General features: G+C 39.9%; 1 protein-coding gene across 1 annotated transcript; it reads left to right on the top strand.

Moving 5' to 3' along the window:
• The first annotated feature begins 81 nt into the window (after positions 1–81).
• cfap52 (cilia and flagella associated protein 52) lies at positions 82–12,548 on the top strand. Its single transcript, XM_084341502.1, has 14 exons — positions 82–285; positions 1,254–1,453; positions 1,567–1,703; positions 2,171–2,296; positions 2,515–2,614; positions 2,845–2,961; positions 3,380–3,480; positions 3,613–3,783; positions 5,190–5,338; positions 5,465–5,610; positions 6,141–6,292; positions 7,209–7,311; positions 11,816–11,927; positions 12,196–12,548. Exons 1-14 carry the CDS (start codon positions 225–227, stop codon positions 12,375–12,377), a joined length of 1,857 nt encoding a protein of 618 aa, XP_084197628.1. The 5' UTR covers positions 82–224; the 3' UTR covers positions 12,378–12,548.
• The last annotated feature ends 1,447 nt before the right edge of the window (positions 12,549–13,995 follow it).

Here is a 13,995-nt window from a genome sequence, read left to right as displayed (position 1 = left end):
ACTTCCAACAGCACGTGAAGGCAGCGAAGACGGTCAACTGACCAATGACAGTTGCCGATAGAACCCCAGCTGTTGCTAGGCGACGTTTGTTTGTCGTTAGTTGCCTGTTAGATGGAAACCCGTCAGGGCTGTTTTAATCCAGCAAACTTTGAATTATTTGATGAAAGCAACCCCATTTTAAACACTTTACCGGAGAAAGCGATAATACATTTAGTTTCTCAGCCATGGCTATTGAAACACACGGCGTGCCTCAGCTTGAACTGGAGGCTGTCATTGGGTTCAATGGTAAGTTGTCTTGCAAACTTTTCAGTTGTGACTAGCTAAAGTTAGCTAGCAGTTAGCTCATTTTTAATAGTTGTGTAAGATGCTAGTTAGTATGTGTATGTTAGGTTATATATTTTTATGGTTAAAGCTGTGTTTTCAAATATATAAGGAGGTGTCAGAAAAGAACTATATATAAATAAACTTAATATAGGCTAACATTTTTCCTGCAGGAATGTAGCTCAAAATGCTTCCCATTGAAGTAAAAATTATTATAAAATAAATTACAGGCAAATTAAGAAAAGTGCCAATCATATTGCATAATCAAACCAAGCAATTAAGTTAATAACAAACGAAGGAATGCTAGAAACAATAAGATGTATTAAAAATAAAACAGGAAGAATGGCAGTCAGGTAAAAGAAGTGTTGGGGAAAAAATCTGTTTTAAATTGAACCTGCTTCTCTTATAATCATGGGTAGGGAGTTGCTGATTTACTTATTTGCATGATATATTTTATAAGAAACAGTAGCAGAGTATACAATAATTATAATAAAAAAACTAAAAGATAAGAGTTGGCCCCAAGCCATTAAGAACATTGTAAATAAGTAATAAATCAACTCTGGAAGATACAGCCAGCTCTCTCTGTCTCTCTTGCATTATGGTAGTCTAATCTACTTGAAATAAATGCATGAACAAGTTTTTCAGCATCTTGTTGGGATTTGAGCTACTGTGCCTTTGCAATGAATTACATTAAAGAACACTACAAAACCTGACTACCAGTGTTATCTAACTTATCTTGAGAAAGACTCTATTGGGTACTTGGTTGCATTAGTTACTTGTTAAACAGTAATAGGTTGCACATTGTGACTGCTGTCTGCTCATCCACCGTTTTAAACAAGAGCCATCCATCATGATTACCAACAGTTTATCTTTGTCCATTTCCTTCTTAAAACATGTTAGATCTCATGTTATGCTACACTTTGTTTCATCAGGGCATGTGTCTTCTGGTCTGAGGGTCCATCCAGACGGTGAGCACCTGATTTACCCTCTGGGAAGCACAGTTATCCTGAAGAGAATCAAAGATGGCAAGCAGGAGTTCCTGAATGGACACACAAACAATGTATCCTGCATTTCAGTGTCCAAAAGTGGATCGTATATTGCCTCTGGACAGGTCAACTTTATGGGCTTTAAGGTAGCCTATTTTTATTTATTTGGACTTGAATCATTTTACAGTAAGGAATGGCAAAATAATTGTGTAATTTATGTTGTTAAAAAATAATAATAAATATGCACATATGTTCCAAGGCCGTTATAATTATCTGGGACTACGCACAGCGAACAATTTATGCGGAGCTGCTACTCCACAAGGCGAAGGTAGAGGCACTGGCCTTCTCCCCCGATGACAAGTATCTGGTGTCCCTTGGGGGTCAGGATGATGGCAGGTAAACATCACGCACATGTGCTCCCTCCCAAATAATGACATTGTGTTGTGTTGCACAGGAGTTGGGAAAAGATACACACAGTCAGTGGAAAAGCAGGATAGTAGTTTCAAGAACTCAAAAATGATACCTTCTGCACTCTTTATTTTTATAACACTTACCAGATCATAACAACAAGATTTTTCAACGGCCAGAAGTTTATAAGAGTAAAGACAGGGTTTACTGCAGAGGCCATTTTTATGCAAATTGAGACATTTCTCACACTTGAAAAATACATTCATTTCCTACAAATCAGTTCTTCAGTGGAATTCCTCAAATTCTCTATTTTGCTGTAAATGTCATTGAATGGTCACACCTTAGTTGCACATGTTCAAACTTAACAACCCCATCCTGAGTTACTAAAGAAACATACAGTATGTAAATTATCTCTCTGTTTGAGTGTGTGAGGTGTTTTCTGTGTGTTTTTTCAGCATAGTGGTGTGGAATGTAGAAACCAAGCAGGCCATCTGTGGGAGCCCGGCTTCAGCTTCCAGCGCTGGCCACTGCCTCACCCTGCAGTACTCCAACACAAACAATATCTTCGTTTCTGCTGGGAGGTGAGACTGTAAACCAAGTCTAAGCCTAGTTTAGATCGTGAACAAAGACATTACATTTCTCAGAACGTTTGCCAATAAATGTAATTTTAATGAATCATTATAAGACTTCTGATTATTGCTTTTTTTCCAGGCATACCCACCTTCCAAATGTTTTTCTATCGTGAAACTTCCAGTAAATGCGTCCTTCTGATGATTCTCTCTTTGTCTTTTTTGGGCAGTGGAACATTGCGAGTCTGGGAGCTGGACCTCCGCAACGGGAAAATCAAGCCGACAGAGTGTCAGATAGGCAAGCTGAAGAGGATCGTGAAATGTTTAGAGGTATGATGCCATTGCCAAAAATCAGTAAATGATTGGGGTGCAGTTGCAGTAGATGTGTGTGGGGAGATACGCAACTAATCATCTGTGAACATGACTAACGCATGATGGAACACAAACACGCCACAGAATAAGATATTACACAATGATTATTTTATTTTGAATTACCCCTGAACTTACTGTACCCACATATGGCAATATTAGATAGTGTTGCTCGTTATGTCATTATACAGATTTCAGAGGATGACCAGTTCATTTACTGCGGCACCACCAGCGGAGACATAATGAAAATCACACTAAAGACGGGATTTCTGAGTGACTGTGGTCCAGCTAAACCAAAATACAGCCAGGTAGGAGTCATTACATACCCAATCTAGCTCTGTGAAGGTCATTTCAGCTGTTGCTCACTTGTATTCTGACTCATAGTTGCGTATGCTGCTGCGTATATAGATCCGACTGAATCGATGGAACGCTCCTTTGAAAATATATGCACTGGCTTATGTCATGTCATGTATGGATCATTATGTACCATCTTGAGGATGCAATTAGATGGCCCTTCGACCAATCAGAGTGACAAACGTGTGACACATGCATGTTTGAGCGGTTCTTGGTTTGATTTCATGCAGGAGAAAATGGCAGCCTGGTCAAAAATGTTCTTGGTTACAGCTAAATGTGTTTTGTGAGTCTCCAGAGTGACATGATTTGAATATAGTGTTAATAACATTATATTATATCTTAAAACCTAGTGCTCATGCCTTTTCTGTGCAGGGCGTCAGTGTCCTAAGGGTACTGAAGTCTGGGGACCTGCTTGTAGGATCTGGATCTGGCACCTTCACTGTGTGCTCCAGGACTAACTTCAAAACTCTTAAGTGAGTCCTTTTAACAGTACCACTTGTACTAAAAAAAGTTCACAGCATTACATTAGGATAAATATCTAGGGAAGCAATATGATGTAAAAACTTTTGTGCTCATTATCTCTTTTGCCTCTTCTCCCACATTAGGGAAGTCCAGCTGGAAAAGGGTGTGACTTCCATTGCTCTAAGAGGAGAGGGCCAGCAGTTCTTTGTTGGCACAGAGGCTGCTCAGATGTACCGCTTCAGTTATGACAACTTCGAAGCTGAACTCATTTCCACCAGCCACAACAGTGCCGTCAATGATGTAGCCATATTATTGTAAGTGGCACACATACAAGTGAAAAAAGAGAAAGAGTGAAGAGTCAAAGTCATCAGTCAGTCTGTTTTTTTATGGTTTTGATCTGAGACCCACCAGAGAGAATATAGAAACTGGCACATGGCTTTAATGGAAGCTTTTGAATTTGGCAAAAAATATCCATCCTCCATCCAAACGCCATCATGCTGTAAAAGAGTCACTTTGAAAGGGTAGAAGTACTAATGCACTGTTTAAAATCAGTACATTTTGGAGATTAACATTTAGTCGAGGTAATACAACCGTTTTGCACAATGTCTATACAGGACCACTCTAAAAGTCAGAGTCATCAAACAGTGCCAGGCCAGCTGCCTGTTCAGAATCCTCATAGCAGAAACTTCCTATGTCTCAAATGCTACCTTACCTCAGTTCAGGACAACATTTTCAACTTTTAGTACGACAGAAACATGTTTCTTAACTGCACTGAAAAAGGGTATCTTATCTTATAGGAATTTAGCTATCGCAGAACCATCCTAACTGAAGATTTCCCAAGTTAGGAATCCTAAGTTGGGATGGCATAGACCCTGTTCTCAGGCACCACTGCTGTTAGGTCTGTATGACAATGACAGTGAAGATGACATGAACACTGAAATATTATAATTAAGATTGTAGAATGTAGAATCTCAAAGAACCTGACAGAGGTTTTTAATCATGGGTACAGGCAGTCTGGTATACATTCTAAACACAGATCCAGACAGGGTGAGTGCCGATTGAAAAATCAAGTTTACACTTCTAGTTAGGATTTCTTAAATTAAGATGAAATGTCTGACATAGGATAGGACACAGCCATTAATTTAATGCTTCTCCATAGGAGGATGAGGATTTGTTCTGTAATAAGGCCCCACATCTGTATAGGACTGTTTGAGCTTCTATAAGCATGTGTTGCCTGACTTTCGTGAACCTGCCTTAGATCTACAGTAGATAGGCAGAGAAAGACCTGGTTCACTATTTGCATGGCCGCAGTTGTTTTTACGTTTCCCTCACAAATAAACATTTCTCCTAAGATTACAATGAACATAGCAAGTGATGGTTCAGAAACCTTCGGTATGAGTAGTTCTACGTCTTTTTAAGGCAAACAGTTTAAACCCCATTGATCTCCCATAATGCATGACTTCAGTACCCCATTGTGCTCACTAGAGGGTGACATAAGCATGCCTCAACCATGTCAGTCCATTCCAAGCTTAGAAAAACAGTTTTGTTTTGGGTATATTGTACACCTGGGTAATGTATTGAATCTGACTTCATCATATCATTAATAATATGGATACTAGGTTGAATGTCTTTAAATAAATTTGCACTATTTTACAACAGATAGTCATACCTACATTCACTGTAATGCCACATCTCTCTATTTTTTCTGTTTCTCTGCTAGTGGAACATCTGAATTATTTGCTACCTGCTCTGGAGAGGACATCCGTGTGTGGTACATAAACAAGCCCAAAGAGCTGCTGCGCATCACTGTACCCAACATGACCTGCAATTCCCTGGACTTCATGACTGACGGACATAGCATCATCAGTGGTAGGAATCAGAGACATCTGCAAACTTACCCACTTCCACTAAAATTACTAGTTACTACTGAACTGTACTGAATTAAATTAATCTTCTCGGTAAGTGACTGTTAAAATTTATTTCACTGTCTTCTAGCCTGGAATGATGGTAATATTCGCGTGTTTGGTCCAGAAAGCGGCCGGCTCATGCTCATCATTCACTATGCACACAAGAGTGGTGTGACGGCCATCGCTGGCACCAGGGACTGCAAGAGGATCATCAGTGGAGGGGGAGAAGGGCCGGTCAGTACACAAAACAATGATAAACAAACATATAATTGATGAAATAATGTTCAGTGATGTCATCAGTTGTAAGCAACGCGCTGAATTTTGCCCATTGAAAGTCAAAGTGCCCACTAATTCCTTCAAGATGTCTGCGATTGTGTGATTCAGTTGGTTGCACAACTTACACTATTTATTTCAATGAAGTTATAGGCTTAAAAATGGAATTGTTATTCTCCTTAGTTATTTGTAAGGAAGCTGACCCTGTTACCCAGCCTGCTCATTTCCGAATAGAACTTAGAAAAACTGACCAAACTGATCAGAGAAAGAAAGATATCCTGCTTGATGAGTTAGCGGACAACATATTCCTGTCACAGTCATGTCTAGACTATTCTAATGAAGCTGTTTGTCCATTTCTGTTGAAGATCTTTGCATCAATGAATGTGCAAATAATTGAAACGAAGATAACAGAGAATGTTCCTCAAGTGTCATATCTGATGTATAAAGGGATCTCCTGTGAGGTTGAATGAGTTTGGGTTCACCTGCTGCAGGTGCGTGTTTGGGAGCTGCAGCCACATGGCCACCGGCTGCTGGAGACCATGGCAAAGCACAAAGCCACTGTCACTTGTATCAAAGTCAAGAGTAACGACAAAGAGTGTGTCACTGCCAGCTCTGATGGTGCCTGCATCATCTGGGACATAGTGTGAGTAGCCAGTCTGAACGCCCACTAATCTATACACTACAACACTATACATAAACACATACAGTATGTTTCTTCTTTAAACCTTTCATCTTGTGTAATTACTGCATAAAATGCTCCTTTGGGGGCTCTCATTTGTTTGTTTTGTTTTTAATAGGAGTGAAATACTGTAAATAATTACTAATGATATACATAAGTGCAAAAACAGAGAGTGCTGCCTTCAGGTCTGAGTTGCAGTGAGAGAGAAATACTGAAGCTGTTCATCTGTGTCTGACTGGTATAGTAGGAATAAAGAGAAATCCAGTGCACTCTTCATGAAGAAAGCTTCAAATCCTTTAATCCTTGGGCTTCTTCTGTGAGGAGAATAAAAACCTTTAAAAACTCTGACGGTGGTCATATTTTTTCACCGTTTCTCCTCTTCGATGAGCAATTCTGTGGATTAAAGGCTTCCAGGCTGTGTTAATCAAGAGTAGCATGGATTTGTTTTGTTACTAGCAAGCTGATGTTTGAAAAGACTATTAGTCAGACAGACAAGAGCCTTCAGTGCATCTAAATCAGGACCCGCTCCAGCTAGACACATGATCATTTTTGCAAAATAAAAAATGTGCTGTACTGGAATTGTAAACCTCAATGGGAATCAAATAATTATAAATTACCCTAAGCATATTCTTCTGCAATTTGTTATGTATAAACAAAAGTTTTCATATTGGCCCATATCGGACAACATGTACGCCGATACAGATATATCTAATATCGGCCAAACAGTATATTGGTCGGGCTCTAGTTTATTTTGTCTGCGTGGAAAATGAAACATTTTAAATCACTTTAAACTGCAGTGGGCAGTTAGGGTTACTATTATGATTACTACTAATACTATTACTACTATCCTCTGTCTCTTCTGCATCATTTCCTGCTGTAGGCGGTTTGAGAGTCTTCAAATGGTGATCGCCAACACATTGTTCAGGACTGTGTGCTACCACCCACAGGAATACCAGATCATCACCGGTGGCACTGACAGAAAGGTGTGTTTTGGTACTGTTCATACTTTTAGTGCTTAGTGCAGCAAAATGTATTTTAAGGCAATCCCAGTGGGCAGGTTTTCTGAGTTAGTGTTAACTTTAAGCAACAATATGTAGAAATTGGCATTTTGTGCGATTTGGCGCCCCCCACAGTTTCTGAGTGCAACACCATTGTCATAAATATAAATCCCAGGTCTGTTACAATTTGTCAGATGTAATGTAGCTGCTAACTACAAACAAAACTCATTACGTCATAACAATGTCATGTGTAACATGTATGTATAGCTGGGATCCTACCCTCTCACTGAAGTGACATAGTGCAGAAAAAAGTGATGGGGGGCTTGAAACTTTCAGCAGTGAAAGTGACTCTAGTGACTCAGAGTGAGTCACTTCACGCACAGTGAAGCTCAAACATTCAACCGTAGGAACAAGAAGAAAAAACACATCTTTGACTGGAAGAGGACTTTTATTCATGTACATTGATGTGGTCTCAGAAATCTGCGCAATTATCTTGACTTCAACATTTGTTTTGGTTTGTTTTATGCATTGGCATGTGAGAGTGCATAAAACCCAGAAGGAATTCCTCACAGTAAAAAAAATGTAATGATTGTAATGATTGAATATCCCTCAGGGTGCAAAGAGACTGGCACTCAACAGTGGTAATCTAGATGTCTCATTATGCTGTTATTGTTATTATAATCTCCTGTCAGCATGCATGAGAGAAAAGCCTGCTGCTCTTGTAAGATCAGCCTCGAGGAGCACAGTGAAGACTCGCACAATCTCACACACACACTTGCGTGTCCATAGATTAGTTTGAAAAGCCTCTAATTTGTTTCTCAGCTCAACATAATTAGGCCATTGTGTTGGCTTCTAGTCACAGTGACAAACACGCTCAGCCCCTTATGTCTGTTATTTTGTGGGTAATTTTGATTAACTCTGCACCACTTATGTGCAAAAAGGTCACAAGTTCATAATGGCAGAATGAAATGCTTGTTTGCTTGATTGTGCACTTGATCCACACCCATTGAACCCGGCCACACACACTAGAACCCATATTGTTGCCCTCCCATGCATTCTGAGAGGTGAGGACAAGTTGTGCTGATTAACGCAGCGCTGTGGATGTGGGAGAGAGAGTGAGAAGGAGGGATTCAGAGAGAGGGGAGGTAGACGGAGGGGGGGTGCCGTGGTGTTCGTGCCTTCCTGCGGATGTGCCTGTGCCACCCGAGTGCCAGCCAGATCCACCATCTGCTCATCCCAAGACACAGGCGCTCTGTCTGGGAGAACAAATACCAACACTCTGCTCTCTCTCTCTCTCCTCTCCTCACTCCAAGCCTTCATCACATCACACATCCCAGCATGCCTCTGTGAGTAAATTCACAGAAAGTTAACCAATAGAAGTGAGAGGAGGCGTGAAGAGAAAGAAAATGGCTAAGAGAGACGAATTGGAGGGCCAGGGGGAGATGATGATGATGCATTGTGTGATGGTGGTGATTGCCGTTAAAGTTCAAACTGAACATTTCTTTATGTTGCAACATTTCTTTAGGTTATTTCTCTCGTGTCACAATGCTGTGCTTATGCGCTGGTTAGGTTTGCACACAAAAATCACAGGGTTAGGGTTAGGAAAAAATCAAGGTTTGGCATAAAATACCTGTTTTGGTCACCACGATCTTGGAGGGAGATGGTCTGACTTTTGGTCGCCACCCAAGTGGCTGGAAATATGCCCTGTTTTTCGGAATAAAATCATCTGGAATTGTCGCCAGGTGTCTTTAAAAATGTCTACTGGTGTGACTCAAACTGCCGCCTGCCGTTTGGCAGCCTTGTTGGCTGTAATAACGATACTACCAAACCCTCCATCTCCTGATTTTAAATGTGACTAACAAGCATGTAATGTGAATGTCATCGGCCATGTTTGGTAGAAATGTCAACCTTGGACGTACCTTTGGTTTGCAGAAACGTTAACTACTGTCATGGTGACTGGGCTGGGGGCACATATGCGTAATAGATATCATGCTATTAACAAAATAAGCTGCCCTATAGTACTATAAACGTTTGTGGCTCATTTTAAATGCATATTGCACCGTGAGTGTGAGGACTTAATGATGCTGATTTTGCCTGTAGCTGAGGCACCTGTCCTCTGAACTCAGGTCTTTTCTTCTTACCAACAGTAAGCCTGACGTTTCTTGCTGAATGTAATTAATTTCCTGGTGGCCCGTATTGTGGCTGTAGGCCAATTTCCCAGGCTGAGGTGGAGGGAACACAGATGGGTCAAAACAACTCAAACAGGTGGGAGTCCCTAATAAGCTGCTGAAATTAGATAAGCAGTGGAGAGAGGTCATGACTGTGACAAGAAGGAAGAGATGACATTCAGGAGAAGAAGGAGAGGTGTTACAGTAGCAGGTCATAAACATTATTTTCATCTTTCATTCGTGGTATTCTAAGTTCTATTTGTTGAAAAGATGTTGCTTTCATGTTTGTAAACCTGCCACAGCTGAATTAATTTGCATATTGTGTATAGCTGTAAGCCTTTCGTCATTTGGCAGAGAGTTGAATAAGAAAAGAATTTCCGAACTTTGCATTTGGTGTTTATAATGAATTGTTTCCCCCCCTGGTTGTGGCTGTGTTTTTCCTAAATTATGTTATTTGGTGGAAATAAGTGTCAGAGAAGTACTGCTGTATCAAACTAACCCCACAGAAATGCTCCTGTGGCTTGTAAGGGCCGGAGAGAATCACTCTGCAGTTCTGAAACTATAAATAAGATTATTTTTCTTTTCTTACTGAGCCTGTTGTTCCTCTTTCATTACATAATAACCAACAGTATTTGATATGTCTGTGTTGGATCACATTTCCTCTGCTTTCATTCATTATAGGAAAAATGAAATCCTGTCTCAGAGTCTGTTTTGCTGACTTTAAAATGACATTTGGACTTTATGAACACACATAAGGACTGAGATCATTGCCACTGAATCTTCTATTAGAAACTCATTCATACAGGATGACTCACAAGACTTATTTTAATGATACCTAACTGTTGAGATGTAATCAGGTTGGTCATATAAATAACAAGAAAGGACGCTTGGTGGTGTGTGGTTCTCTGATGTTTCTGTTGCCTGCGCTATAAATAACTTCAGCTAACAACTGCCTTTTGTAAGACTTGATACTTTGACAGCTACAAAGCTCTGGGGATGATTACATCTAATTTAGATCAGCAAATGTGTTTTCAGTAGGTGTGTATGTGAGAGGCAGTGGCAGAGTCTGAGTAAATGTACTCAAGTGATCTACTTAAGTACAAATTTGAGGTACTTGTACTTTGCTTGAGTATTTCTGTTTTATGTAACTTTATACTCAAGTACATCTCAGAGGCAAATAATTCACCTTTTCCTTGACTACATTCCTCTGACAGTTTTAGATACTAGTTACTTTTCAGATTACAAATTTCCATACCCTTTTTTCCTTCTTCCAGTGAAATGTTTTTCCAAATTAGGTGATTTAGAATTTAAGTGTTTCTTTAAGGGTTGAGAAAATTCTCCTACTTCTCGACCTAAATAAATTATTTAATAACCCTCTTGGATTAGAGGTAAAATGAAATAGTCACAGAGCCGTTATAATAAGGTATATATAAAACAGGCTGCTATTATGAGCTCATGAAATGCTGGCTTTTTAGAGATATGTGAATTTCATAGGACAGTAACACTATAAACATATGATGACTTCATAGGATACAATGCAGTGCTGTGGATTAAACTACTTGACGGTATATAAAGTGGCTAAGATGAGCTCAATTTTAAACATCTACAGCAGTAAAATCCAAAACATCAGATATAATAGATACCACTTTACTGCATAATGAGTACTTCAACTTGTCGTACTTAACTTGAATTTGTACGTTTACTCATAGGTGCCATGTACACTGCGGACATGTCGCCACTTTTTAAAATGGCTGATTTTGTCCCAAATCACATTTGACTACTGTATTTTTCTAGGATTGAATAACCTGTGGCCTTGTGCTTCTTGTAAACACTTTCTCTAATGTCAAAAAAGTGACTGCTCAACGTTGTTGTGCATTTTATGCTGAATATTTTCATAATTTCAACTTCAAGGCTATGTGATATCAATGTGTTGTTATGCAAGATTTTCCCCTTTTTGAATACTTATTGAACCACTGTTAAAAGGTTAATAGAATCTAACCATTGATTTACACATTTCCATACAGAGTTAGAATAATGGGACAGTAAGTGTAGTTTGGGGTCACATATTGCATATTACCAAAATAGGAAATATTACAGTTTATGATGCTGTAATAGAACATTAGCTCAACAGCACAGATATGTCATTTTTGATGCATTTTTGATCATTTATGAGAAGAGACTTCACAATATGTGCAGTACACAGGCACTTAACATAAGTTTGTATCTCCCTCCTTCTTGGACTCTGATGATGAGCAAATGTGTGTTACGTACGACACCTGCAGCTCCATGTCAGGGTTTCTGTGTGTTAAATTCCTCCTCAGGTTACCTACTGGGACGTCTTTGACGGCTCTGTCATCAGAGAACGGGAGGCGTCGCTGTCTGGGGCCATCAATGGCATGCACATCTCACAGGATGGCAAACACTTTGTGACAGGTAATGGCCCATTACTCATTTGTTGCCTGTTTTGTTGTTGTTGCTGTGCTCCTCCTTTTAGCGATTTTTCTATTGATGTAATTCAACTGGAAATAAATGAGTCTAAATCTACAAAATCTCTCGGGTACGTGAGTGCTCGATACCATCCTTGTACACGCCCCAGTTCATGACTGTCTTTTCTTGTGAATAGAGTTTACATTAGTGCCCTTTAGTTAAAGAACTGCACTAATAAATTCTTGGATTTTTCCTGATTCTCGTTTGATTACAGGAGGAGATGACAAGCTGCTGAAGGTGTGGGACTACACTGGAGGTGAAGTAACCCACATAGGAATAGCTCACGGTAGCAGTATCACCAGCATCAAGCTCTGCTCCAACAACAGAACCCTAATCAGCACCAGCGCAGACGGAGGCATTCTCCGATGGAAGTTCCCTCACCCTTCTTCCTCTTAATGTGACGCGTGGACGCAATACAACATGCTTAATGTACGCAAAGCCACAGTGGAACTACAATTTATCCAACATTCCTCTTCAATCTCTGAGCAGATGTTCCTCTGAGAATTTAACAATCTCACTAAATGGATTTACACTCTGACTAAGGAATAAATTTAATTTCATTAAGCATCAGTGACTACATGAGATTCTCTTTGTCAGTAGAGATAGGATCTACAAAAGTGAAGACTTCTTGAGCAAGTGGTGGTTCCACGCAGGCTGAATATACTGTAGGTGGGAATCCACAGACACTTCACTTGAATTCAAAACTAAACTTCAAGGCACAAGAATTCTTCACATCAAAGTGTCTGCACTATGCTACTTTATACCACCGACTTCCTCAATGCACATGAATCCAAAATATATAAAAAGGCTGTAGTATACAAAACATTACATTTACAGATATGATTCTCCTCCTGCCTGCTGCTGTAGAGGCAAGCAGGAGGCCCAGATTCTTGGCCGCTTAAGCACAAGGCTGTTGTCAGCTAATCCATCAACAGCGATCCCCTGAAGGATCCTGGTTAAAGAGGGGAGGCAACGTGCAACAGAGAGCCTCTCTGACTGTCTCTGATCTGAACCCATTTTCCTCACCATTGTTCAAAGTGGCCTGTCTAAATAATTTAAAACTCACCCCTGCTTCCTCAAAAAAAAATAAAAAATAGTGAAATGGCAAACCCAAATCAGCAAAAACATCCCGGGTTCAGAGAGAAAGAGCATCTCTGGAAGAAGCACAAGAAGTCAGATTTAGTTTACTGGTTACAATGGAGTACCATCTGTTCTAACAATGCTGGAAAATGAGCATCAGGGAAATTATGGGAATATTGGATAGGACTCTGACTATCTATTTCAATAAATCAGCACATCTGGCCCACTAAATTCAATCTTTAGTACTGGTGAGCTGTGAAATTAAGCTTCAGATGATTAGAATGAGAATAAAGCAAAAAAAGATGCCGGAGCCCCATTGATATCCAGACCTGCACAAAACGTGTCCTGGCTTAATGGTTCTCTAACATCCATTCTACTTACCTTTGTGGAGCTTCCAGGGTGTTGTAGTGGCAGCGGCATTAATGAGTGTGAAGACAGCAGCCAGGCTATTTATAGGATACTGTCCATGTGTCTGTAAATGCTTACGTTATGTAGACAGGGTATTCAATAGCAGGACGCTGAAGCAGACGAAGACGCTCTGTGCAGGTGAAATCAGGGATACATGTCAGTTAGAGCTGCCGCCTGCAATTATTACTCAATCAAAAGAAAATTTCCAACTATTTGTTTTCATTCATCATTCATTTTAACACAGTATGTGTATGTCTTTTACCAGCATATCCAAAGAAGGTTGTCTACGTCTTTAAAAAGAAGTCATCCGTTTTACATTTAAATCCGAGTGTTGGATATTCGGTTGGTAGTATCTCAAATATCAGTTTGTGCCAACTGACAACCATTTTATTTTTCAGCCTTCTTTGATGTCTTTAATATGAGGAGTGGGCAAACCAAGAAGCAAAACCTGGTGTCCACTGCTGATCTTGACAACAAAAATCAGGTCAACCTCTCTGACAACACTCCTCAATAAAGATACATGTCC

The sequence above is a fragment of the Pagrus pagrus genome, assembly GCF_965226575.1.
Source record: "Pagrus pagrus genome assembly, chromosome: 2".
NCBI lineage: Eukaryota > Metazoa > Chordata > Actinopteri > Spariformes > Sparidae > Pagrus > Pagrus pagrus.
This window is presented reverse-complemented; position numbering and strand designations above follow the sequence as displayed.

Bases quoted from the DNA above. Each gene is read 5' to 3' on its own strand.
- cfap52 (XM_084341502.1), top strand. From the start codon at position 225: ATGGCTATTGAAACACACGGCGTGCCTCAGCTTGAACTGGAGGCTGTC. The intron at 2,615-2,844 runs GTATGATGCCAT...GTCATTATACAG, and splicing joins GGATCGTGAAATGTTTAGAG to ATTTCAGAGGATGACCAGTT. The intron at 2,962-3,379 runs GTAGGAGTCATT...TTTTCTGTGCAG, and splicing joins CTAAACCAAAATACAGCCAG to GGCGTCAGTGTCCTAAGGGT.